Source organism: Magallana gigas, chromosome 8, assembly GCF_963853765.1.
Source record: "Magallana gigas chromosome 8, xbMagGiga1.1, whole genome shotgun sequence".
Taxonomy (NCBI): Eukaryota; Metazoa; Mollusca; class Bivalvia; order Ostreida; family Ostreidae; genus Magallana; species Magallana gigas.
Genome location: NC_088860.1, coordinates 19,093,820 through 19,119,932, shown reverse-complemented (window position 1 = coordinate 19,119,932; position 26,113 = coordinate 19,093,820). Strand labels below are relative to the sequence as shown.

Here is a 26,113-nt window from a genome sequence, read left to right as displayed (position 1 = left end):
CTATGGGAGGGGATTTTGCAGTGGAGCCATGAAAAGGAAAACTAGAAGAAACAGCAGGAAGGAAAATGATCTTGTTTTGTGTGGTCAGGCACCAGAGAGCTTAAGGTAAAATGAGGAATATCAGATCGGAGGAAAGAAACACGGCCAAACCCTATCAGATTATACCTCATTATCTTTGTGGTATACAGGAAGGATTTGATACCCCATAACAACAAGGCTAGCATAGAGTACTCACAATACAGCGGTTGATTGTAAAGGGGAAAAACATAATACAACACAGAGGGTTTTATTACGAAAGCAATGCTATTGAGGGATGATCAATAATCAGAAAATTCAATACCCAGTAAAGTCAAACCAGATGGGGAATAAATAATATACCACAGTATACACTTTGATGTCCCTAATCCCGAGGGTGTGTCTTTTGTTACACAATACACAAATGCAAATCCTAACTGTCAAAATGCATTTCTGTACCCATTCTTTAAGTCGTCAAATAATATATTGAAAAGTTATTCTTAATTCACACAATACTCCAAAGTGGTTTCCCCCCTCTCTTTTCAAGTTCATTTGAGTGAACAAGTGTAAAATTATAAGCTGTCCTATGAATCTCAAATCCAAAGGAGTTACTGCATTGCTAAAGAAAAAAGTTGTGTGTTGTCAGACAACTGTAGCGGTTATCCCCCTATCATTAATTAATGAGTGGTCACATCTTAACGACCCTCACACCTGACCTTGAGGGATACAACAAACGCTGAAGTGTGCTTTGTCTTTGAACTGTATATGTAGATTATGCTAATTAACATGTCTTTCTTTTTTGTCAAACTAAAACACTGTCCATGTTGTCATACTTAACACGACACAGACAGGCCCATACTTCTGGCCATTTGGGTGGTCTCCTCAGGATTTTTTTTGCTTTTCTTTGCAATTATAAATTAATTAGGTATTCTATTTACAAATATTTACATAGACATAACAAGCCTACATGTAAATCTGTCATTACAAAGAGAAATTTAGCAAAAAAAATCCTTTGTATTATATCTGCTCTTAAAAAAATTGAAACAATAATGTAGTTGTACTGTTCTTGATGTTTTATTCTCCCATTACCCCCTACAAGTTATTTCAGATATAAAATTCCCATTTAATAAGTCTAGGAGACAAATATATATAGTGGTATTTGCAAGGGAAGCAGAATGCACACATAGCCAAGTTTTTTAAATGGAATTTCTGAAGTGTTCGCGCCTCCAATGATATAAATGAAGATATCACTTGCAGGGGACAAAATTGGCCAGGAATATCTGATGATACGCCGAACACATGCCCCGATAAAACTAAACCTTTAACCACCAAACAGGACTCCCTGCTCCCATGGGGAAAGACCTATTAGACTGATAAAATAACAGTCTCTTAACAAAGCACTATAGCTCTACGTGAACCAAATCTGTGTTCATTGAATTTGTCTCGGTGGGAGACTGCTCGGGCCCTCAATTTCTTGAACTCATAAGTCCATAATTTTCCCCAGTGAAGCTTTATCCATCTGTCTCCTATCTGCAGGGATTATCTCCCCCTTGATTTACAGTGTTTTCACTTCAAAAAGAGACAGGGTATTGCCCCATCACAATGACATGCTAAATGTTGTGTCATGATGCACCTCATGCCTATTTGATTGAACACCTCGTCTACCTGTGATCCTCGTTTTAATTAGCTGATGTAATACATTCCCCTCCTATCACTGATTACGTTGCCCAAATACCGAGGCAGTGTTTCACCGAATGGGGAATTTTAAACCTAACTGTCAAACAAAGGGGCAGGGGAACTTAACAACATAGAGTAAATGTAAGAATTTCTCTAAACAAATTCTAAAGCATGTACATGATGCATTCCAAGAAGACAGTTTTTTGCAGTTCTCTCTTTCTTTCTCTCTCTCTCTAAACCAGGTATAAGTACCGGTATATTTTTACAGTATCATCAAAGAATTATCTTTGAGAAAAAATTTATTATTCATCAACATCTATCCTAATAGTCTAGAGCTGTTTTATAATTTCTAAGATGAAGGATAGCATGCTGCAAGGTAATATTAATAAATATGACAGGGTGTAAACATTTCTGTAAAGATGTTAATCCTGGAGTCAGATGGTCAGTTCATTGAGGGGAAATTTGATGGGAAACACATTGAAGAGAGTGTTTATCAGTGAAATCAAAGTTAAGTTCCCCCTCTCTCTTTCATACATTTGCTCTTCCACATCATATAATTTCTTTACAAGACAATATTTGCACTGATCATTGTACATAGATTGAAATCTAAGTCCTACACAGAGTGCAACAAAATTTAGCGCTCAGTTTTTCTATATTGTTTTTACTTGCATTAAAAGCATACCTTAATTCTTTTTCATTTTGAATATCTAAATAAATTCACCATTAAGATTTAAGACCAAATTTGTATGAACTAATGCAATAATAACACTTTGATATGAACTAAATGCTCTTAGGTACACAAACAGAAATGGATAAAAGTATGAATGAAAAGAAAATATTTCATCAAGCTGTAGGTTTTATATTCAATTTAAGATTACTAAGTGCTTTCATTTACATAATCACTTGGATTGCTAGATATCAACAATATGAAAGAAATATTTTTCCTTTTTTCGTGTGTTTTATAGTTCTCTGAAATGTGCACTCATCCAAACTGACTTTTTCTTTATGCAGGTAAATTTGCTACATGACACAACTTCACACACATCATTTCAAAGATGTCAGCACTTTAAATGTACATCATACATCAGACCAACAACTATGTAATAACCTTTCTCTTCTCTCAACCTACAGGGGCTCTGGGCAAAAATTGTAACAACTCAGTACTTCTACAGCGGCTACAAGAAAAAAATGTTTCTTTTCTTCACACATCTTTCATCCAGGGGGGATATTTCTGCACCAAAACACACACAGAACAGATTCAAGCCAAGCATAGAGTGACAATTATGTCAAGGTAGAAAGAATCAAAGGAAGCATATTTCATTATACCAAATGTGGCCACGATAGCATTACATGGATAATTTCATGAATGACAAGGCAGCAATGCTTCCCTTACATCCACGGCACAAAAAATGTACAAATTACTCCCCGTTTTCTGAAGACGGGGAATTTTTTTTTTTTTTAACAATCAATTGGCAAATCTGCAGTTCAAAACTTTTTTAAGGATAAAGTACAATAAAATTCTCATAATATTTTGTATCAATCAATGTAAAAATAGAAGCTTAGTAAGGAAATTATCATATCTCTCCAATCCTGTTTTGTTTCAGGATGTATATTAAAACAGCAGCAGTTTTTTTTAAGTTATAATAAGTGTTCTGACTTCATAAACATGCTCCGACTATGAGCACTTATCAGAGTGACTTAGCACAACAATCCATTAAGACAGCGACATAAAGGCAACATAAAAACAAAATGCATGAAATTGCATTTTTGACATCAAAAACCCAAACATACTTAATATTTTTTAAAACCTCAAACCAGGGTTTTAAAGCAGGATCCCCTAGCTCTTTCTTCTCAAAGATTGACCTGTCTAGTAGCGATCTATGACGAAATTGGTCTCAACACCGATCTTTTTTGCTAGTTATCTTCTGTCATAAACCTGGTGTGCATGTGTGAAAACTGAAGTGGACTACCCCCAGACAATTAGAATCCTGGCACCAAAAAGCTATGCCAAATGCTACTGCTTCTTACATCATTGCTCTACCCCCATGGTATAGGGTCTAGCAAAACATTTATATTCCATTACTCCCCACAATGGCAATGATATATATACTGCTGTATATGATCAGACATATTAGTGACCTAATAATTTATTATTGAACTTCAATCTCTCTATATATGTGGGGGTTTACAACATACTCAATAGAGATTTAATCTTCCATGAATAATCCAACAGTGGCATTGAAAACAAGTACATGCCTTGGCATAATTTACAACATAGAGACAATAAGGTATTCCAACAATTCAGCTTCAAACACTGGTCATAATGCACAACTACTTCTATAACAAATTACCTATATAGTGTTTCATAATTTATCCAGCTCATTTTCCTTGGTTCTAATACAAATTATTTATTTTAATATTGCCTTCACAATAGCCATTATGAACATGCACCAGGGGCTTTGTCAATACTCTAATCATCAAACAGTTTTAAAGCGGTTTTAAAATTTTTACTCAACATCGCTGTGTGTTCTTTCCATCAGACACAGTAAAACTCTTGATAAAAATGTGTTTAAAAAAGTGTTTATCTATGTTTCACTCTTTCCGTTCATGTGACATTAATGACAATGTTTATTTCGTAGTCTAAAGATCCTAGATATTAAAAGAAACAATGGGGGGAAAAGGAGCTAAAAGAATTCAAGAATAAAACGAATGACATTAATGACAGAGATATGGGTTGATGGTCCATGCGGACCTGTGAAATGGCCCACTGTTTTCACAGCAAACAACTCAATGAAGGCATCTGGATTTTAACAAGTGTCTAGAAGTGTAGCCAATAAAGGCATATAGCTCATTCTAGTCTTATTTACTTAAGTGTCACATGCACAAATAAGATAAAACACTTAGATTAATACATGTCACTGTTATAATTCCAGTATATATTGCAAATTTAACAAATTCTCGTGTATCAAATTTCTGTTTGGTATGATTTGTCTGAGAGTCTGAGAAACTTTTGCTTTGCTTCTTCTGTAGGATTTCCAAGAAAGCAAAGCAAGATTTTTTGAAGAAAAAAATTAGTAAAAACTTTCAAAAATCATTTACATGTAGTACAAACATTTGAAGCAACAATCCACCATAACGTGATAACTTGAAGTAAACCCAATAAATAATTTATTGCTGTTTTATGCAAAAGAAAACCACAACAATCGAGAACCAAATAAAAGAGATGATAGAACAGAGGCTCTCCTCGAAAAGAATAAAGGCTCTCCTCAAAAACCAACCACAACGCATCTCCAAGTTTTTAATTCAGATTCTATGGCTGTCTTGGTATACTTAAAGAGTAAACAAAATTCTGATAAGTCAAATCAAAAAAGATTCCAATTCTTGGTGGAAAAAAATTCCAACTTAAATGTTATTAATGAAAAAATATTTTGTTATCTTTGTAGCAACACCAAAGTCTGGAATTTAAGTTTCTATGACCATTATGCCATAAATTCAACATTAATCGGATCCTAAATGGATATGAAACTTTTGTTCAAACTATCCTTCTTCAGTAGTCATAAAATCTAAAAATAAAAATTTAAGTGACAAGTCATTGTAACAATATAAAAGGGAAAGGCTTTCTTTGATCTAGTAAAATGTGTATTGATTTATCTACATATATTGAAATTAAAATGTCCTTCTTATTCAAATATGATAGAAATAAAAGATCAGGAAAAAAGATGACATGCAACTGTTGTGTACATAGAAAAGCAATATCTCAAGCAAAATTTAATGATTTCTTAGTGGTAAAAACTACAAGATTCACATGATTTTACTTGCTTGTTTTTTTTTTCTTGTTAAAAACCCCTTGTTTCAATCTCCAAACAGAGTCTTGCATTAATGCTTTCTAAAGACTTAAGTTTATTTGCAGAGAGTCAGAACTGCTAAATTCACACCTCCCTGCCCATGCTCCTTCACAATTAATGACTTTATTTTTCTATTACGAAATCTTTTACATTATCCTAATTTGATAGAATGCTTTAAGGTGAAGTATAATCTTCATACCAACACTTGGTGGTGTTAATGTTTTTATAACACTCTTTCTCTTTTTCTCACTAGAAGAACAAACATCCTAAACACCTTGACAACTTTCTAAGGGAAAGTTATATATTTTACTCCAAAAGAAATGAAAACAGGACATAAACGCAATAATTTTACCATCATGTCTTTTTTAAACAGCAAAAAAAGAGAATGTTTTGCAAAAATGAATAAAAGAACCATTGTTAAATTCTGACTTGATGTAAAGATTTCAAGAACTGCAGAGATCCACTTCTTAATCAAAATTGCTGTTTTTAATATATTTCCTCCTCTTCAGGTTTGCAAATAAAAAGACTATAAGCTGTTATCAAACTGAAATATATCACTTTAAAAGTGTAACTTGAATTCAAAAACTGAAAACTTTTTCCAGCATAATATGAGAAATCAATATTCATGTCCATGATCTTGATTATGAATAAGGGATTTTCTTTTTTCAAACCTTAAATTCAAACCCCCTTAAATTCATTTCAAAAGGGTATGTTGCAAAGAAAATCTCAAAGCCAAAACACCTGAATAAATGAAAAGGAGGAAGAAGTTGCAAATGTAACATACATAAATAGAGCACCCTTAAATACTTGTGAGAAAATATCCATGAAAGTTTGAAGAAATTTTTCAAAGAAGGACATTTTCCCACAGGTATACTTCCAACAACAGATCCCCGAACTTTGCACCAAAAAACTGAAGACCAGTATTTCAAACCCAACATACACAAAAACTCGGCAAAAGTTTTCAGGAACTTATTAAACTAACGGCAATTCTAAATATATTTCTTTTTGTGTCTCTCTCCTCCTGAGCGTAATTATCTCTCTAATCATCTAACTCTAAAATTAGGTTTAAAATTCATGCCAGCTCTTTTTCATTCCTTCCTTTCTTATCACTTGTGCATCAAGCCTATACATACATGATCCATTAAAATACAGTTTGTACTTACAATCTTTGAAGCTTTGTCATTGAAGCAAACAAATTGTCTGGAAGCTCGGCGAGTTCATTTCTGTCTATCCTCCTACAAAACACAGATTGAAATGTGTAATAATACTCAATATAAGATTTGAAATTCAATTGTTTCAAATGATCAAAAATGTTTAAAGTAACCCATTTAAGTTTTATTTTTAATTAACACAATCAGTAAAATAGTACAATACACATGTAAATTCTTGATCATGTTTATAGCTGAAAGTTATTATAACAGGTAAGCATGCAAAGGTAAAGCATTTTTACCAACAGTACACCAAACCATATTTTCAAACAATTGCAAGACTTGGTTGCAAACCAAGAAACATAATCTTTCAATATTTTATTCAGTTCTGTAACATTAACCGATTAAAATTCGTATCAATCATAAAGAGTTCATTTAAGATCATTTAAAACTGGCTATTAAATTTCCCTTTCATTTAGGCTAGAAGACATCTTTACCTTGTTTACCAACGGTTAAAATCTAAGAGAATATTAACATTAATATTCAATCAAATACTTATTTGTAAACATATATAACGAAATTTGGTCTTGACATATTCATTGATACTCTGAATTCAAACTTTCACAATAAATTGCCCAACCAGGTCTGTAATCATGGTAATGAGTAATTTGATAAGGGGCCTGGGAATGCAGAAGGCAAAAAGATTCCTTCTCCGCATCCAATATAGCTGGACACTGTGTATCATTTAAAATGATAAGCATTTTTATGTCTTTTTCAGTTTAAGACGACGTTCGTGTTGTTTGGAACTTGTACTGTTTTCCCGCTCTTCTGCCAATAATATATCTTCCGGTGTAATTAAAATTAGACTCTCCCCCGTCCAAACTTGCGGTTCCCGTATGAGAAAGTATATTTTCTGCAAATGGTAATAAATCTGTCATCACTTTTGTGATGATTCCTGAGGGATAAATTTATCACAGTATAAACTACCCGTGACAATACTAACTGATAATTGGGCATAATTGATCTAAGGATAATCTTTGATAGACTTCGTAAGTAAATTTCTTGAGCCCCGCGGGTTTTGGGAACAAACGAAAACCCGAAAGTCGCCCAGAAGTCTACTCATAATGTCTAATACTGGCCACAGGGGTCGATGTCATCGGGTGATAATGGGGCGAGACCCATGATAAGCCACTGCCCTATTTAGATAATAGTCACAAACAAGCGAAACTTGAGAATCAAAAAAGAAACAAATCATTTACATGTAACATAACAGTGGGAGATAACGGAAAAGTCGTAAGCGTATAGCTATCCGTTCGTAAATCACGGGCAAATTACATATAACGCAGTCTTATACCGTAAGTCAACCTAATCATGTGCTGATTGACGACAAGTTTTTTTTTGAAAAGCTTCGGTGATAAAAATCATTTTAACAGTTCCTCACGTGCATATTCCATAATCTCTCATATTTTAAATTTGAAAAATCACCCCGCCCTGCAATTTTATTCTTTTATGTCTATCAGCCATTGCACACCACAAAAAAGCTTCAAATAGCGGTATTCTCTCGTTTCCTATACAGCTATAAGATCTGAATTGTCCACACAGCTGTATACAATCTACTTACAATCTTTCCATTTGGTCAAGATCCCGAAAAGCTCCCTGCTCGATTGTGTCTATCTTGTTTTCTAGCAATTGTCTGAAACAAAAAACCATTTGGGCTGCGTGTAATTCGAGCCGATATTTGATATACTATACCATACGAGTTCAAGCATTTTGGGTGGCAAATTGTGTACATTCGCAAATTTTGCAACATTCTTACATATCGGAGGACATTTTTTTCGCACAAGTTTAAATATGCCTTACTATGGGGCGATAAAATCTAGTCGTTTTCTTTTTAATATTGAATTTCAAAGTTGGAAAGATTTTTTTTCCTATTTCGACCAAAAGGAAAACCTTTTGAAAAACAATCCCTAATAGAATGTTTTATATGTACGATCGTAATTTAGAAGTTTTGTTTTACGTAGGTGTAAACGCTGTTTGCATATTGCAGTGTGCAATAAATGTTATGGATTCATGGGCACACATTCGAGTGCTGAGACGAAGAAAAAGACATAAGTATGTGTGGGAAAAGAGACAGCTCTTTCTGCTTGTTATATCCCTGGGGATCCTATAATTCAAAATTATCATCGACTTCTCTTTTCGACTTTGTGTTGCGCGTCTATACAGACAATTGCAATCGGCTCTGAAAATTTAATTTCGAAGAAAGCTCCTAGGACTTATTTGTCTGAAGAAGTCACATTAAACTGATACATATTGGAGAAGTTATGTAAGCGCTTGTTGAATTACCGGTATATGTGATAAGCTTTTCAGCCAAGCAAACATAGCGAGATAAACAATGGGAAGTGGACACGAAATTTCCTTGGGATAAGTGTCTAATACCCTTAAAACTGATATGACTATTTTAGATATTTAGTGTTAGGAGTTCAAGAATGCTGTTCGAGTTATACAACTTTTTTTTTATTTTATCAGAAATTATGTAATAATTTTGTTTAAATATGAGAAGCTCTTTGGCTGAAACATATTTACATCTGACAACAAAATATCCTAAAACAAAATACTAGTATTCGGTAACGATACATAAATGCAAGCGGAGAAGAAACAGAATGACATAATAATTGTGTTTATGTTATACGAAAAATGGTGGAAAATAATATCAATCATCAAGCAAAATAACATCAAGAAAAGAGAATAAAATTGTGTTAAATAACGATAAAAACCGACACCAATAGAAAAAAGAGAAGTACGAAAATACAAGATAACTTACAAAACTCTCAGATTGTGTAAATTCCGTAGGTCATTTCTTCTGACCGCCGTTATATTATTGCCTTGTAATTCTCTGAAAAAAGAAAATGGTAAAAAATTATGCACCTCTCTCTCTCTCTCTCTCTCTCTCTCTCTCTCTCTCTCTCTCTCTCTCTCTCCATAAAATATATTGATACGTATTTATATAAAAAAAAATCCTTCTTTGCTTAAAGATTTTTATAGCAGTATATAACCTATAAACTTTTCCATAAAACGGAATAACTCCGTCAGAACGTATTTAGACAACGTAGATATTTTAAGGTAAGAGCAGCCTTATAGGGGCTTTAACTAAAGACATTTTTATCAATATGCCTTCAATTATTGGTGATATCAAAGGCGATAGCAATGTTCGTCTGTTATTGTATTTCTGAAGGCAAGTATATGTAAAATTGTTACCTCCTTTTCATCGCCGAATTTTATGTTTATTAATACCCAACGGGATAATCTCATAAGAGGCCAGAGTGTTTAGAGAAAAGTAAATATTTAGAATAGAACATCATAAAGGCATATCGTTCTGACCGTCCCTATCAACTTGTAATAATCATTGACTAAATACATGTATAATTGAGTTAGACAGAAAGGGGGAAATTTTCGAAAAGTGTCTTTTTTATAAGGACAAGTGCAGTTTAGTTATGTGTGTACATGTCTAGGGTCACAACGTCGGCAGTAATTAAAATCAAATTTTCACACCTGTACAGGTGCCAGAAAAAAATTATGCATGATACTTACAAGCGCTGTGTTTCAGGGGGAATTCCAGTAGGTATATGCTGAAGCTTGCTGTAGCTACAATCCACGGTTTTATGTTGACAAACACATTCGTTTGGACAAGCGGTTACGGCAGTTAATGAAAACACACAAATCACAACCACAAACTTATAAGAATAATCCTCAAAACAGAATTTGAGCTTCATTTCGGGTAAAAATGTAGGATATTCTTAGATATATAAATATATAATTATGAAATCATCACCCCAGCCACACACAGTAAAGCTTCATTACTATTTCCTGAAGTAATGACATGCATTCGGTTGTTAATATCACAGGGCTATCCCTTTAACTATTTTTTTTTTACAGGTGAACTTTTTTTCAAACAAATTCCATTCCTCCGCACGGCTGTTTTCTTGACTTCGTCTGCAGACACGGTTATCGAAATTGCACGAAACTTTTTTAATCTGAATTTTATAGAAGGCAAAATATACACTGTAAATCCTGAAGCATTTATTGTACGGAATTGTTCAATGCTATGTACAACGGTTCGTACTCTACGCGCTTTAGGCAGGATCCATTGCGAAAAGGGGGTGGGCGGGATCTCGTCAACCAATGAGGTGCCTGAAGCGCTATATGTACAAATAACACATTCTTTACATATAATTTATCTAATTAAACAATTATAAACAGATACTGCCAACTCTTTTAAAAATTAGTCTGACGTGACAAAGTTTCTGTTTGAAGCAAATCATCAAATTAAAACAAAGTTCCCCCATGTGTTAATAGGCGCACGAAAAGGAATTCAAAAGCTTCGTTAAATTAGATCAACGGATCTTTATGTGAGATAAATCAATAATTCGATGATTTGATAGCATTAATGTTCAATTTTGCAGACAATTTGGTAGGTATATATACTTTGTTAAGGTAGATCAAATTAGGAATTAAGATCACAAGACTCCGGCGAGGGTCCTCGCCTTTTGCAGACGTTTATTGTTGATCTTGTGGTGATTTATATACATAATTAATTGTCGAACTTGATAACAACACAACAAATAACATCTGATTAATATTCTCCTTACTCATTATGACGTCACTCTTTATACCTGGTCCATGCACCGAACTAAGGAAGGAAAAATTATGCAATTTATACATAACAAAAGAGCCAATATTTTAAAAAAAATTCACATAATGTTAAATGCAATTACAAGTACTTGAAAATAAATTTAAAAGATGAAGATTTAGTGATTTTTTTTCACTGCATTTAATATTGTGGATGAATGGAGGAACATCCGCAAGTAAATTAATTTGTTTATTATTTGGAAAGGTTTTACAACTTGGACTCGAGTGCTTATCTTAAAATAAACGATTTCATTTTCCCCTTAATTTTGTTTATCCTAAATTCTACATGTAAAAAGAAAAACGAATACTTCCCTTAAATTGCTATGAATTACAAGCTACGTTTTTCATTTTCACGATTGAAATTACTTTTGATTTAATTTCTGAAATAATTAATTTTTTTTAATAATGCAATTACCTCGATCACCATTAAATGGTTTTTCTTGATCAACTTACTTCCATATATTTTTTCTTATTTTCTCATTGAAAATTACATACATGTATTTAATTAAAATGATAATAACATGAGATATTCGTGCCCCTAACCCCCCCCCCCCCCCCCCCGAAAAAACTCTAAGGTACAGTAAATATTTCTCCAAAGCAAAATCCTGAGTGCGCGAGGGTTTTCTTTGTATTTGGTTTTATGCGTTGCGACACCCAATAAATAACCTCTCTGCCCAGCGACCTCCCATTACTGTCACCGGTCCGGCGTGGACCCATCCATCCTGCCCGTGGCCCGGGACTGACCGGTGGGAGAGAGGAAACTTCAGGTGTTAGGGTGATCATGTGATTAACAAAAGTGGTCCCAGATCGCGTAAATCAGTTCCTGCCTTCACACCTGTACAACAGGTATGAGCGCTGAGGTATCCCAGCCCCCATTAAAGGCATTATTTATGGAGATTTCCCCCTTTTCTCTCTTCACACTGTGTAATTTGTACGTAATGTCAGCTCCGTACCACGTTACGTTCTATAAATCACGAAATGATTTAAAAGAATTATGTATTTTGGACAGTTTCATAACCACTTTCCGTCTTCCCGTTCAACGTTAATGACGTCATTTTTTTTCAACAACGAAAAGTACTCAAGTAATAACACTCGTGAATGTAGCCCAAAAGTGAATACCAGACAACATGTACTTATAAACTAGCAATATATACCATTTCTGTTTCTTGACATACTAGTATGTCCTACGTTGTAATAAAACTTAAAATCGTTTTTTTAAATTAGCTAAAATGATTCACTCTATGTAATATTACATGCAGCATCTTTAAAAACAAAACCACGTGATAATCAATTAATATGTATTGAATTGAATTTTTTAAAGGATGTTTTAAAAAAATAAAGTTGAACAAAATGTGGTTGAAATATAATCCTTTTTGCTTATATTATCTTAACCTACTTATGCAGACTAGCGATGCAGTGGGTAATTAAGGGAACAAACAGAGACAAGGTCCCAAGGGAAAGAGAACCTTAAACAAACGTGGTCCTATTGAACTGTGACCGTAAGGGCGGTTAAGAGGAATACAATTTTGTGTAGTTGGTGTGGTTTTCTTCCAGGTTCAGCACATGTAATATATAATATAAAAAATGTACAATGCGATTATTTGGGTCCATACACTTGCTCGCGGTACCGCGTACTATAAACAAAATTAGAGAAATGAATTTCAACTTGAAATTAAATGCGCATCTGTAAATATTATCAATATACCTGCAATGAGAGCTTCTGAACTTACATGTGGAAGTAAATTTTGAGAAATGTGAATAAATAGTTGTATATGGCAGCATCTCTCTCTCTCTCTCTCTCTCTCTCTCTCTCTCTCTCTCTCTCTCTCTCTCTCTCTCTCTCTCATTATATATAATGCATTCACTATATTGTGCTCAAACATAAGAAAATCTTTAAATGGAATTTTACTTACGTGTTTTCTCATTAATTCATTGTTTTAAGGAATTTTACAGGAGTGATGAATGAAATGACAAATTCATAAATCATACAAATATAGACAGTCTGATTCATCAAATATCAAAAGTCGGCATTGATTCTTACGCCACACAGACTTCCGTTGTACGACATCACAATGCAAGACACAGGACAACCTCACCTCCTAATTCTCAAGCGCTAGAAAAACAACACAATCCTCGGTAAAAATTGGTTTTCTTAAAAAGTTGATCTAGTATATAACTTTTAGCCAGGCAGGAAAAAGATATGGGGTCGGAACATATTCAAAATTAACAGATGCTTTTGACTTATTTGGTGTAAGAAAGAAATATTGGTATCCAACTTGAAGTCCAAGGTTGCTTTTACATTTAATGCATTTAGCAGGTTGTGAAGTAAACGAACGAGTGAAGGAATAGATAAACCACAAATCAATTTGTATGGACAATCGACACCATGTTTGTTTAAAAAAATGTAAACTGATAGTGTTGATGAATTTACAGAGATTCCAAAATCATAGCATATTTTAGTTATACACATTACGTATATATACGTAAATACAACAGAATCAAGAGTCAACCTGAAAATAAAGTGCAATTTACATAATCAAACATCAACTTTTCTATTTGAAAAATTGTTGAAGTTGAATCAAAAAGTATTTGTAAAACAATTTTTTGTATGATATACATGTACATGTATACGAATGAAATTTTATCCAAAAAAAAAATGATGAAAATTGATATTATTTGAATGATATATAATTTATTGATGCCTAATTATTTAATTTTGTCATGACTTTATTGTAAAAATTTATTTTACCAGTTGGAAACGAATACAAAATTTACAACAGGACAAGTTGTTTTGCCTTTTTAATACTTTATAGCTTAATGACCTCAGCAGTTTATTTGATGAAAAAAAAATATTGTGTGTTTCATCAAATATTTAAACAGATGGCAGTAAACATACAACATAATATTTAGATGCATGCAAACTGGACAAGATTTTTCTCCGTTACAACCACACAACGATTTCATGACCATTTCATGACGGTGACTATTTACCATACTTACATGAAGGACATTTCAACGTACAGTTGGAGGTGAACAGAGGCGATACAGAAATCTAAAATTTAAATGAGTGATATTTTATTACTACACATCCGGAAAGTCTTAAGCAGAAAAATTAATGTGAATTTTTATGAATGAGTGTTGCATTAGTAGCATTCAGATTGCCTCATATGTGCGTAATTTCTGCAGATTGACACATACAGAAAACCTTAAAGTAATTAATTATATGTTGAAAATTATGATGAACGAGTTGTTTAAAACTGCCGAGCAGACAGAATAAATGCCCAAAATTTAGTGTCATATTTGTTAAGATCTACGACATTTGCTGTATAAAAAATGTTCATCAGCTAATGGTATATCCTGAACCTGCTGGTATTTGAAGATTTCCCATATTTTACAACTTGTTATAGTTAAAACATACAAGGTTATCTTCTAGAAATCTTCATATAGAAGTAAGATAGAGTCTATGTATATCATCTTAGCCATAAAGGTTTCTACAATTTCATCTAGTACAGCAATCTCAGTAGATAATCGTATGATAAAAGACGGTCTTTTGTAAAAGTACGTTATACTAATTCTACAGTTGCTTTGAAAACAGCGATCTTTTAGAAGTACGATAGTATTTATTGGTTGGCCACCCAGTACCTCGACACAGTAGAAATAAGAGATAGTCAAGTACCATCACCGGGGGTCAAGTTACTGCAATCTAAGGACCTCAGCAAAGAAACAGTGGGATTCAATTAGAGATTGACCTGACAAGATAAGAAGAGGCGCGTTATAGCGGTTGACAATTATAGCTGATTTTGGTGGGTGATAGTGGGAATGAGGTAGAATGAAATCTTATAATCTGATGGAGATTTCTTAAAAGTATTCCTTTGGAGTGACTGGGCATTCTAGAAAATACAGGGACAGTTCAGCCGATCTTTCATTTCATTCAGTAATTGACTGTCTAACGATGAAACTCGACGAAAATGAGATGTTGTGCTTTTTTTCTGATCTGATGAGATTTCGGTATGGCGTTCATGAGATTTTCGTCTTTTATCCTTCATCTGAAGGTTCACCGTTGACCAGCAATGACGCTTTATTGCCCGAGGATTTGTCGTCTGGACATCTGGCCGCGCTTGTTTGTGTTGGGAAACCTTGTCCCTCTTTTATGTTTTTATGTTTATATTTTATTTTAAAATAAATGGAGAAAAGGTGTCAAATGCCACATGTAGGTCAAACAAATGAGAATGCTAACAAGTTTCTCTTTATTCTCCTGTAAGTTTAAAACTATCGAAAAAGCCCCATCTCCCCCCCCCCCCCCCAAAGAAATAAAAAAAAATACGGGTTATACCTGTACTGTGTGTGGTTATGATGAAATATATTTATTTATCATTCGAAGGCAAGCAATCATTGTGAAGAGACATTTTCGTGTCGATGTCAAGTTGCATCTGATCACGCTTTTTTTAGTTGTCTTCTCTTGCTATTGGTATGACCACCTACCTAAAAAACCTACCCTATTTGTTCCATTGCCAACTGTATCATCAATTAATTGAAAAACAGTCCGTTCCTATTTGCCCCATCCTTGTGAATGACATGTAACAAAAATGCATTACAGGAATTGGCAAACCCACGGAAGGTTTTTTTTACCCCAAAAAACAATTTGTTCCAGCAACGTTATCAGAAGACAAAAAATTGTAATAGTACATTGAAAAAGTCGCCCCCTCTTGTGTTCATGTCACTGGTTAGAACCATCATCTACAAAAAACAGACAAAATAAATAACAACCCTTTTAGACTGTCTCATTTGTACAGCATATTTTTCATATTTCTAGCAATTTAAGCTTCACAGTGATTAATATCTTCGTTAAAAAATTCTAGTATCAGTTGGCAAATTATTTTTTAGGCCAAAGTTTTTATTTCCCACCAAGTATAATCTGGATTAATTAATAGGAACAAATGGCAACCATAAGAGAGGAATTCTATCTTCTGTCAGATATGACAATCTGCGAAAGTTCATTGCCAGAATATAAAAAAAGAATGTTCCAGTAATTAATACAGACAAAATGTTTCACAGTTTATTGATCATAAGATTTTTAATTTTATTATTGAGCAACACGATTCGGTGTTAACATCAAGTAAACCACGTGACCTTGTCTTAAACCAGCTGAATACAAAATAAAAATATGAACAAACCGTCAAACTTAGGCACGGCTTTTTGATGGATTGACTGTCAGCCAGAACTTATAAATCACCAAACCCGATCACATTAGTCAATTTTATCTATATCCGAGGTTTGCCCCTTTTGCCTTCCGTTGAAGACCTGTTTTAATTTGATACTGTTCACAACAGAACAAATGCTGGTCGAACAAGAGTTATGCAATTCTTACATACTGCTCGTAGATAACAATCTGGCTTTATTGTACTGCAAGGCAAGCGAAAGTTCTTAACGTTACAATGTTTCAATTTCTATTCAAAGGATCTATTTCACTTTTCTGACTTCTATAGTAACTTGACAATATGTCCAAAAACACATTAGAAATTGAGTCTTTAAAAAACCAACAACAACTACTAAATGTGCATACTGGATGAAGCAAAGTATCAAAGGAAAAAATCTGTATAATTGTTCTACAAAATCAGACTTGAAGAGCCGCACATTAGTTCTGGAAGTCTTTGTGGTACTAATATATGTAACTTCGATCTATTTGTTTTATAATTCTGGTTTTTTTTTGTGATGTTATACCGTAACATTATCATTTGGCATAGATACAAATGTATCTGTGGCACTACATAGTAATATTACCATTTTTACATATATATAAATGTATCTGTGGCACTAGACTGTCTTTTTTGGTGCCCTTTTATACACAACGATGACGTCTTCAATGTGTTGTCTTTTGAATTCTTCAGGAACATATGATTTTATGATGCGATTCCTTTGTTCCTTTTCGTATGCAGTGAATTTCTCTGATGTACCAACAGGATAGCAATACTTATATATGGAATACGAATCTTGTCGTATGCAATGGGATTTCTGGTACACGAACTATAATTTTGTATGATTTCTAATATGTACCATTTTGTACGCAATGTTGATCTCTGGCCCATGTACCATCTTGTAAATATGCAATGTTGATTTCTGAATGGTACATGTACCATCTTGTATGCAATGTTTATCTCTGGCCCATGTACCATCTTGTATGCAATGTTGATCTCTGGCCCATGAACCATTTTGTATGCAATGTTGATCTCTGGTACATGAATCATTTTGTATGCAATGTTGATCTCTGGTAAATGAATCATTTTGTGTGCAATGTTGATCTCTGGTACATGAATCATTTTGTATGCAATGTTGATCTCTGGTAAATGAATCATTTTGTGTGCAATGTTGATATCTGGTACATGAATCATTTTGTATGCAATGTTGATCTCTGGTACATGAATCATTTTGTATGCAATGTTGATCTCTGGCCCATGTACCATCTTGTATGCAATGTTGATCTCTGGTACATGAATCATTTTGTATGCAATGTTGATCTCTGGTAAATGAATCATTTTGTGTGCAATGTTGATCTCTGGTACATGAATCATTTTATATGCAATGTTGATCTATGGCCCATGTACCATCTTGTATGCAATGTTGATCTATGGCCCATGTACCATCTTGTATGCAATGTTGATTTCTGGCCCATGTACCATCTTGTGTGCAATGTTGATCTCTGGTACATGAATCATTTTGTATGCAATATTGATCTCTGGTACTTGAATCATTTTGTATGCAATGTTGATCTCTGGTACATGAATCATTTTGTATGCAATGTTGATCTCTGGCCCATGTACCATTTTGTATGCAATGTTGATCTCTGGCCCATGTACCATCTTGTATGCAATGTTGATCTCTGGTACATGAATCAGTTGTATGCAATGTTAATCTGGTACAAGTACTATTTTGTATGCGTTGTTGATTTTTGGTTCATGATCAAACCATTCTGATTACGAAAACCATTTTATGGTGGTTTCTTGTATTCGATGATGTCTATATAGAGCCATTCTGTATAGATCTTGACTGTAATACTGAATACAATGTTGTTTTTTTGCGGAATATTAAGTACATGCGATCAAATCTTTGTTGTACCACTCTATATGTAACAACGTTTCTTGGTGTTACTGTATTACTGCATGTGTTGTTGTTCTGCATTTTGTGACCTCTGTGTACACGTATCACCATTAACTTTGCAACGGTGTTGCCATTTTGCATAATTTAAAATCGTCTTTGTGATACGATTCTTTATGCAGTGACGTTTCTATTGTACTGTTCGAGTGTGTAATAAGTGATGCCCGAATTATACCATTCTGTGCATCAATATCTCTGTGGTACTATTCTGTATGCAACCACGTCTCTATAATGTCATTCTATTTCAATATAGTTTCGTGCATGGTGGTATCATTAAACATGCAAATATAAAATTATGTGCTTCTGTATTGGTTCTTCTGTGGAATACCCTCAGTTTGTGATACTACTGTTTTGTTTGCAACCACGTCTCTTTAGTTTAATTTTGTATGTAATGTTATCTACAATGTATCATTCTATTGGCACCGATTTGTTCGTGTTGTCATCCTATATCTTATAACGTATTTCTGCATGTAGCATTTGCGGTTTGTAAAAATATCTTAGACGCATTTCTGTATCAAAGTGCATTGATACATCTCTGATGCTAAACACTATTAACATTTAAAACACGTGTAACAAAACCTAATTCATTTTTATCGGAGAACAGAAAAAAATGTGACATTATACAGAGAAACACACCAGACGTACAAAACGTACCAAGAGCCAAAGTACAGAAAAATCAAACAAGAACTGGTTACCTGGTATAAAATGTAAAGAACAAAAATATACACGCGTATTGACTAATATTTGCACAGAAAACCAAATTTACATAAGAAAGACTACTATTTTACAGAAAAACGTACAAGTCTTTCGGGGTTTATGTGTACAAATACGGTTAAGGCATAGCAGATATCAAGTCTGACGAGTATAAGAAAAAAGGGTGGTTTTAATCAGTCTGGCAAATTTTTATAACAGAACATCTAACGATTGAAGTTTCCTGCCAGAAGTGTTATCATATAGTGACTTTGATCAATTTGAAATGAGAAAAAAATCAATTAAATTATATAAAGCAATCAAAACTAAATTCAATAGCACATTATTTTCCCTTAACAAAAAAATTATCAAGTTTAATGTGCGTTTTAAATCCTTTTTTCAGTTTGTTTCGATAATTATTACAAAATCTTATTCATTATGATCAGACTAGAGATGTACAAATCCAACCTCAAACTAAATATGGAAGGGGGCGATGTATTTTTCTTTCCCCCGGATGTTCACACGTTCCTATGCTTGATTATCCACTATACAACTGTAACTAATAAAAATCAATTACCAATCATAACTATTTATAAAAGGGGAGGGTTCGTTATGGAGGCCAAAAGTTAATAATACGTGTCTACGTAATATCTTTAAAAATGAAAAAAGGATGTTCGTATTTAGGATTCGTCATATACATTGAATAATACAGGGTCATTGTGCGATGTATCCTGGACCTTTTAAGCAGACAAAAAATATTCTTCAGGGGGCAACACCCTTCTTTACTTTATGAAATAAAATCGTAAAAATACAGACTTAAGTTCACTATTCTTAACTTAAAAGAATGCCAATATGTAAATACGCCCAATCTTTTTAAAATGTGTGTGTCTAAGACGATTTGAAAAGGCAACGGATATGGAAAGAGAGACAACCAGGATGGGATTCAAGCGGACAACCGAGACCCATGAATTGTTGGACATCTTTTACTGTCTAACTTTCTGTACCCTAAATGATCCCTAACTACGGAGGCGAGACTCGAATAATATCGTACGCCAGATTTGAGAGACCGAAATAAGACCGTTTCAAGTTTTGGGATCAAAAGAAAGCTAGCTAAGTCTGATGGCCCATTAACCAGGACGACTGTTGTACATTTTCAATATGTCTTGTGGCATAATTGGGATTTGTTTCTTTTAATTACATGTAAACTATATATACTTGGAAAGTATATGTAAACATTTAGTTGTGCATTCTCAAACATTTTTGACCACAGGTCATAACAAATCGTATAAAAAATCGAAAAACCATTCTCGTCCTAACTTGGTAGGGGGTTTAGTATGTAAATATAACATGAACAGACAAAGTACATGTATTACACATATCTTTTGAAAAAGATTAATATATTGGTTAAATTACGCATGCCTCTACAGGGCCCTTGATTGGTGAACATACGATTTTGTTATACTTTCATGTTAAATACTGAAATCTGATTGGTTAAGACGCAGTTCATAATCCGTTCTATTACCTTTAGCGTTAGCAACACACTTCGCAACGGGTAACATTAAAAACTGTTACATGCGCGAAAATTATGCGCGTACGGTTCGCTGTAGAATTCACGTTATTCCTATATAAAAGCAGTAAAATTTTCTTAAAAATTAAGACATTCAGTATAACAAAATAAATAGTGCGTGTTTGGGAGGATAACAGTTGAAATCGACACCCCTCGAAAATCATTGTCAACCTCCGCTTCGCGTCGGTTGACAATGGTTTTCTCGGGGTGTCAATTTCAATTGTTACCCTCCCAAACAGGCACTATTTATATACTATTACCCTCAGCGTTAGCAACACACTTAGCAACGGGTAACATTAAAAACTGTTACATGCGCGAAAATTATGCGCGTACGGTTCGCTGTAGAATTCACGTTATTCCTTTATAAAAGCAGTAAAATTTTCTTAAAAATTAAGACATTCAGTATAACAAAATAAATAGTGCCTGTTTGGGAGGATAACAGTTGAAATTGACACCCCTCGAGAACCATTGTCAACCTCAGCTTCGCGTCGGTTGACAATGGTTTTCTCGGGGTGTCAATTTCAACTGTTACCCTCCCAAACAGGCACTATTTATATAATGGTTTTAACCTGTCAACAGTGATACTTAGCTTTTACGAGGGATGAAAAATCGGTACGATTCCTTTAGACATTCAAAATTTTCATGCGGTAGTGAAGGTAGCTTTATTCAATATAGTAGTAATACATAGCATGCTCTATATAACAAAATGTAGTAGTTTTAGTATAATGTTGTTTTAAAGTGTACAAATTACAAATAATTTAAACAGACGTCATAAGGGATAATTCTTTAAATATTATGAGGTGATAATTTCTGTCGGAGCGTGGACAAATCTTATCATGAAGCCCTTCGGGCTTTATTGGATTTGACCGCGCCCCGACCGAAATTATCCCCTCATAATACTAAAAAATGATTCCTTATTCCTACATCAAATTACCAGGAAGTTTAACGATACACTTTTGATAAGGCGAACATTTCAAAGGGCTTTGCTTTAATAAAGGACATCACAATTAAAAGCATTTCAGAAAACTCTTTTTGACCTTTACATCTGACTTAGAAATTTATTTCCGAGATCATTGCACATTCTTTATCCAACAACCACTTTGGTTAATTTTAGGGTATAGTAAAAGGCAAATTGGACAAAAAAGAGTTCTAGACAAAGATTTAACCCTAGGGTCTATTTTGACCTTGGGCTTAGTTACTTAGTTCAAGGTTACAGTAAACCTCATACATTCATGCAGTAATTTCATGCAGGTAAAGTATGAGCAAAATTAGGCAATGGAAGAGAAATTTTGGTTCAAAACCTGATTTTTCAATGAAATCTTCTATGACCTTGGCATTGACCTAGAAATGTCACTGAACACTCCTCAACAGACAAAAGCACTCATTATGTGAAGTTTGAGTCACACAGTGCTAAGCTAGGGAGAGAATACTGGTGTAGGGTATGGACAAGGATTTTAAGCATAGGTCTGCTTTGATCATAACCTTAGACTTAAAAACTTTGTTCAAGGTCACAGCACACCTTTAATCCAAAGGCACTACATGTATATAATAGTGAAATATGAGCAAGACTGTGCCTCGGGAGAAATTATGCTCCAAAAACGTCAGGCAAACAGTGAGCACTATAGCCCTCAACTGAATTAGGATATTCAAAATGTCTATACATTACAAATTCATAAAACATACAGTTAGTGCTGTTTTTGAGGTCAATATGATGCTCTAGCTGCCCGAGAAGTACAATATTCATTAAGTTGACGGCTTGGTGAATATTGTACTTACAAGATAGCTAATTCATCGTATTGATCCCCAAAAAATGCAATTGTTTTATTATATGATTTAGCAACGAATTGATACAGACATATCAAACTGAATGTTATCAAGTAAAGATTTTAGTTTAAAGCCATAGCCGTACAAATTGAGAAAAGTGATACATTGCATTTCATTGGATGATATAATATTAGTCCAATATAGAGAAAATCAAATGTTATATTGACCTCCTAGGTCACGTGCAGGTGAATACTGTGGAATCATTGAATTTCGTGGGGGCCAATTTTCGTGGATGGCTTAAATTTTACAGGTTTGTGGGGACGTAATTTTGTGTATTCTTATATATCTACAAAGGGAAATATAACTTTATTACCCTAATTTATCAATTCGTGGAGGATGTTATTTCATGGATGAGAGGTACCCATGAATTCCACGAAAATTGAGCCACCACGAAATCTAATGATTCCACAATATAATGTTTGATTTTTTTTTTTTCTAGATTGTTGGATATCAGAAAATCAGAGAGCTAAGAATTAATAAATCATATATAATAAACATTTATATTAATAGATACATGTATAACAGAAGATGAATTACACATTTCAATGATTCACCGACATTGTTTCTGAGTTTCATGGTTCTTTATTATATGTATCATATGGATTCCTTCTTTACATGTAGTACATGTATCATAGAAATTTCAACACAATGAGCAATTTCTATATCTCTACCTAATAATGACATCTGCAGACATGTATGCCTCCAAAGAACCAGCTTTGTTTACATACAATAATCAGATGGACTAAATAAAATCCAAGAAATGGACACGACCCTGTGAATAGAAGAAACATACTAGTATATGTTCTGTGGGATTGCGAAATGAAAACATATTCTTGATACAAATAATGTAATTAATAAATTGCCCCAAACTTTGTATCCAAATTGAATAAAATGAAATGAATGTTTTGATCTGAAAAATATATCCCAAAAGATATATGAAATATACATGTATTATTATACATTGAATTGGATTAATGAATGAAAATGGCATTTCCCTTTTTAAAGGATGTTCCTAAACCTGATGCTTGGTTAGTTTTTAAAAAAGTAAAAAAAAAAAACCTTTTATAGAAAAAACAATTGTCTCATACAAACAATATTGAAAATTCAAAATAGAGCAGCATACTTTGATTGGATAATAAATAACAAATGCCAGAAACAAACTGATGAATCTAATATTGCAGAACATTTCAGCTACTTTGAACACAAAGGCAGTTTTTGTTTGAGCACAACATACATTGTAGCTTAAACTATTGTTAATTAGCAAGATGAAGTTACACAAGATGACTGAGTAAAATAGTCATAAAACAATCTTTGTAATTCAGTCTTGTTTGATTTGTACAATCTTTGAAGTCATTCAAGATCATTTCATCTTTGCTTGCCTAGGGTTCCTGATCTGCCCCATTCCTCAAAACACTTGAGGAGCGGTCCGGATTAGAAACCATTGGCTAGCCAGGATGAGATTATTTTTTTGCAACACCTACATGTAACAGTGACACTCACAAAAAACTTCACACACATTCATTAAAACATTCTTGGTACAAATTTTTGTAAATAAAAACTCTAAAATTTAAATTGTAATGTATATACAGGATAAAAGAAAATCCCAACAAACACATACAAAGTTCGCATGATATGCACAATAAACTTGCATTTATCAAAACTAAACCTCCAGCAAACAAAAAAAATTTTTTTATATCAAATATCATCAAATATATTCAACTTGAATATAGAAAATGCAACAGAGCAGCGGAGGATCTTACAGAGAGAAAATCAGTAAAATACTTTACGTATCATTTTAATGGTTGATGTTCCAGTTAAGGCAACTTAAAAAGAAAAAATTGCCCTGTTCAGAGCTTGACCTTTTCTCAAGTAATGTAGTTTGAAGATTAATTTTTAATTTGATCACAAGGGTTTGAATATTAATTTTCTCATTCACAATACACCAACATTTTCATTTCCCTCCAATCTGACTGAAGCCAAAAAATCTGAGTTAATTGCGAGAGGAAAAACAAATTTTTGAAGCCTATATTAACTTAAAAATTTACACTTGCCACAAAATCTTATAAGAATTAAATTAAAAGAATTTTAAATTAATTTCTTTCTTTTCATCTTATTTTGATATGCTTTTAAAACAAAAATCTCATCGAATGTAATAAATACATGTACATATATCACAATAGCTATTGATTATTAAGTGTTAGTTGTAAATGACTGTTTACTTTAAATTACACAACACAAATGTTTTCATTAGGAGAAACTTGTGTGTCAATGGAAGAAGATGAATTAGAAAAATTACTGCTGTTTGACAAAAGTTCTGAGTTAGAGGAGGTTGCCTTCCTTGGGTTCCTGCACCCTCGGCATTTACAGTTAATACAAGGTAATTTTTTAATATAACAGGGACATCTCTGGCCTAAGCATGTCAGTCTACTGTTTGTTCCCCCTCTGCCACATTTACAAATTTTAACTTCATTTGGATTGTTTGAATGTTTTGATTTTTTCACTGACACCTCCACCATAGGTGTTGAAGAGATCCTCAAGTTACCTCCCTTTGGTCCTATACAATTAACAGCAAGAAGTCTGTGTTCAAGAAGTTTTGTATTTTGAAAAGCTTCAAATGATAAAACCGGTTCTCTTTTTCTCTTAAGAGAACTATTGTCTTGTTCACTAGGACTTGGCAACTTACAAACATCAATGAGTTCCTCTGAAGTTGTTGGTGAAAGTTCATGTGTTTCAACATCAACATTGATTTCTAGTTCTTTGTCTATCTCTTGAGATTTTTCAAGAATGGGAGGTGAGAGATTATCTTCTTGTTCCGTAACAATTTCTGATGTAGAAGGTAGAGGTTGCACCAGCTCAACTTTGGGTAAATCTGTTGACTTTTCTTTTGATGGCTGACTAGGAGTCAATACTGGGGGTAAAGGAATCGGTGAGCTCATACTGATGTTATCCTCAAACTTTACACCATCTTCAATAATCCTAACTAAATTATCATTTTCTCCATTCAAGGAGTTCGCTCTTAAAACTTCCATGATTGGTGAACTGTGAATAACATGGCAAATTCTTTTGAATCCAAGAATTACAATTCGAAGCTGCTTGTTTTCGACGAATCCGTCATATCGTTTACACCAGCTGCATTGGGGTTTCAGTTTCATCTTTCCACCAATGCAGTCTTTACACACGAAGTGTTGACAGTTTTTATGTGATGCTGAGTGAGGGTTTAGAGCTAGGTTTCTACACACATAACAACCCAGCGACTGTCGAAGATACGGGAGGTATCTGTACAGATCCACCCAGGTGTCTTTATCGGCATAACGTGCCGACATGACATAGCGACAAGTTGCAACATAGATACTTAACGGGTTCATTCCGTCCCAAATACAACAGGTAAATGAACCAAGGTTAGTTTTTTCATAAGAATTCTTCAAGAAGTTGACGATATTTCACTTCCAAGTGCGCCATTATGTATGCAACAATTTTCGTGACGTCAACAAAATATGTGTACTTGATTA

General features: G+C 33.7%; 2 protein-coding genes across 5 annotated transcripts in view; both read right to left on the bottom strand.

Annotated features, from left to right (window-relative positions):
- The window catches only part of LOC105332900 (slit homolog 2 protein), a 40,361-nt gene extending 29,522 nt beyond the window's left edge, over positions 1 to 10,839 (bottom strand). The window contains exons 1-4 of one of the 4 annotated variants that reach the window (XM_020069173.3): positions 10,274 to 10,839; positions 9,507 to 9,578; positions 8,307 to 8,378; positions 6,701 to 6,772 (exon numbers count right to left, since the gene is read on the bottom strand). In XM_020069173.3, coding sequence (XP_019924732.3) covers positions 6,701 to 6,772; positions 8,307 to 8,378; positions 9,507 to 9,578; positions 10,274 to 10,455 — 398 coding nt within the window. In that variant the 5' untranslated portion in view covers positions 10,456 to 10,839. Of the gene's footprint in view, positions 1 to 6,700; positions 6,773 to 7,325; positions 7,512 to 8,306; positions 8,379 to 9,506; positions 9,579 to 10,273 lie in introns of those variants that run through there. The other 3 variants (XM_011435634.4, XM_011435635.4, XM_011435636.4) reach the window with 3 other exon arrangements.
- A 12,921-nt stretch (positions 10,840 to 23,760) lies between these two features.
- Positions 23,761 to 26,101, bottom strand: LOC105332901 (E3 ubiquitin-protein ligase MSL2). The gene has a single exon (XM_011435637.4). The coding sequence runs from the start codon at positions 25,967 to 25,969 to the stop codon at positions 24,830 to 24,832; it is 1,140 nt and encodes a 379-aa protein (XP_011433939.3). The 5' UTR covers positions 25,970 to 26,101; the 3' UTR covers positions 23,761 to 24,829.
- Positions 26,102 to 26,113: the final 12 nt, after the last annotated feature.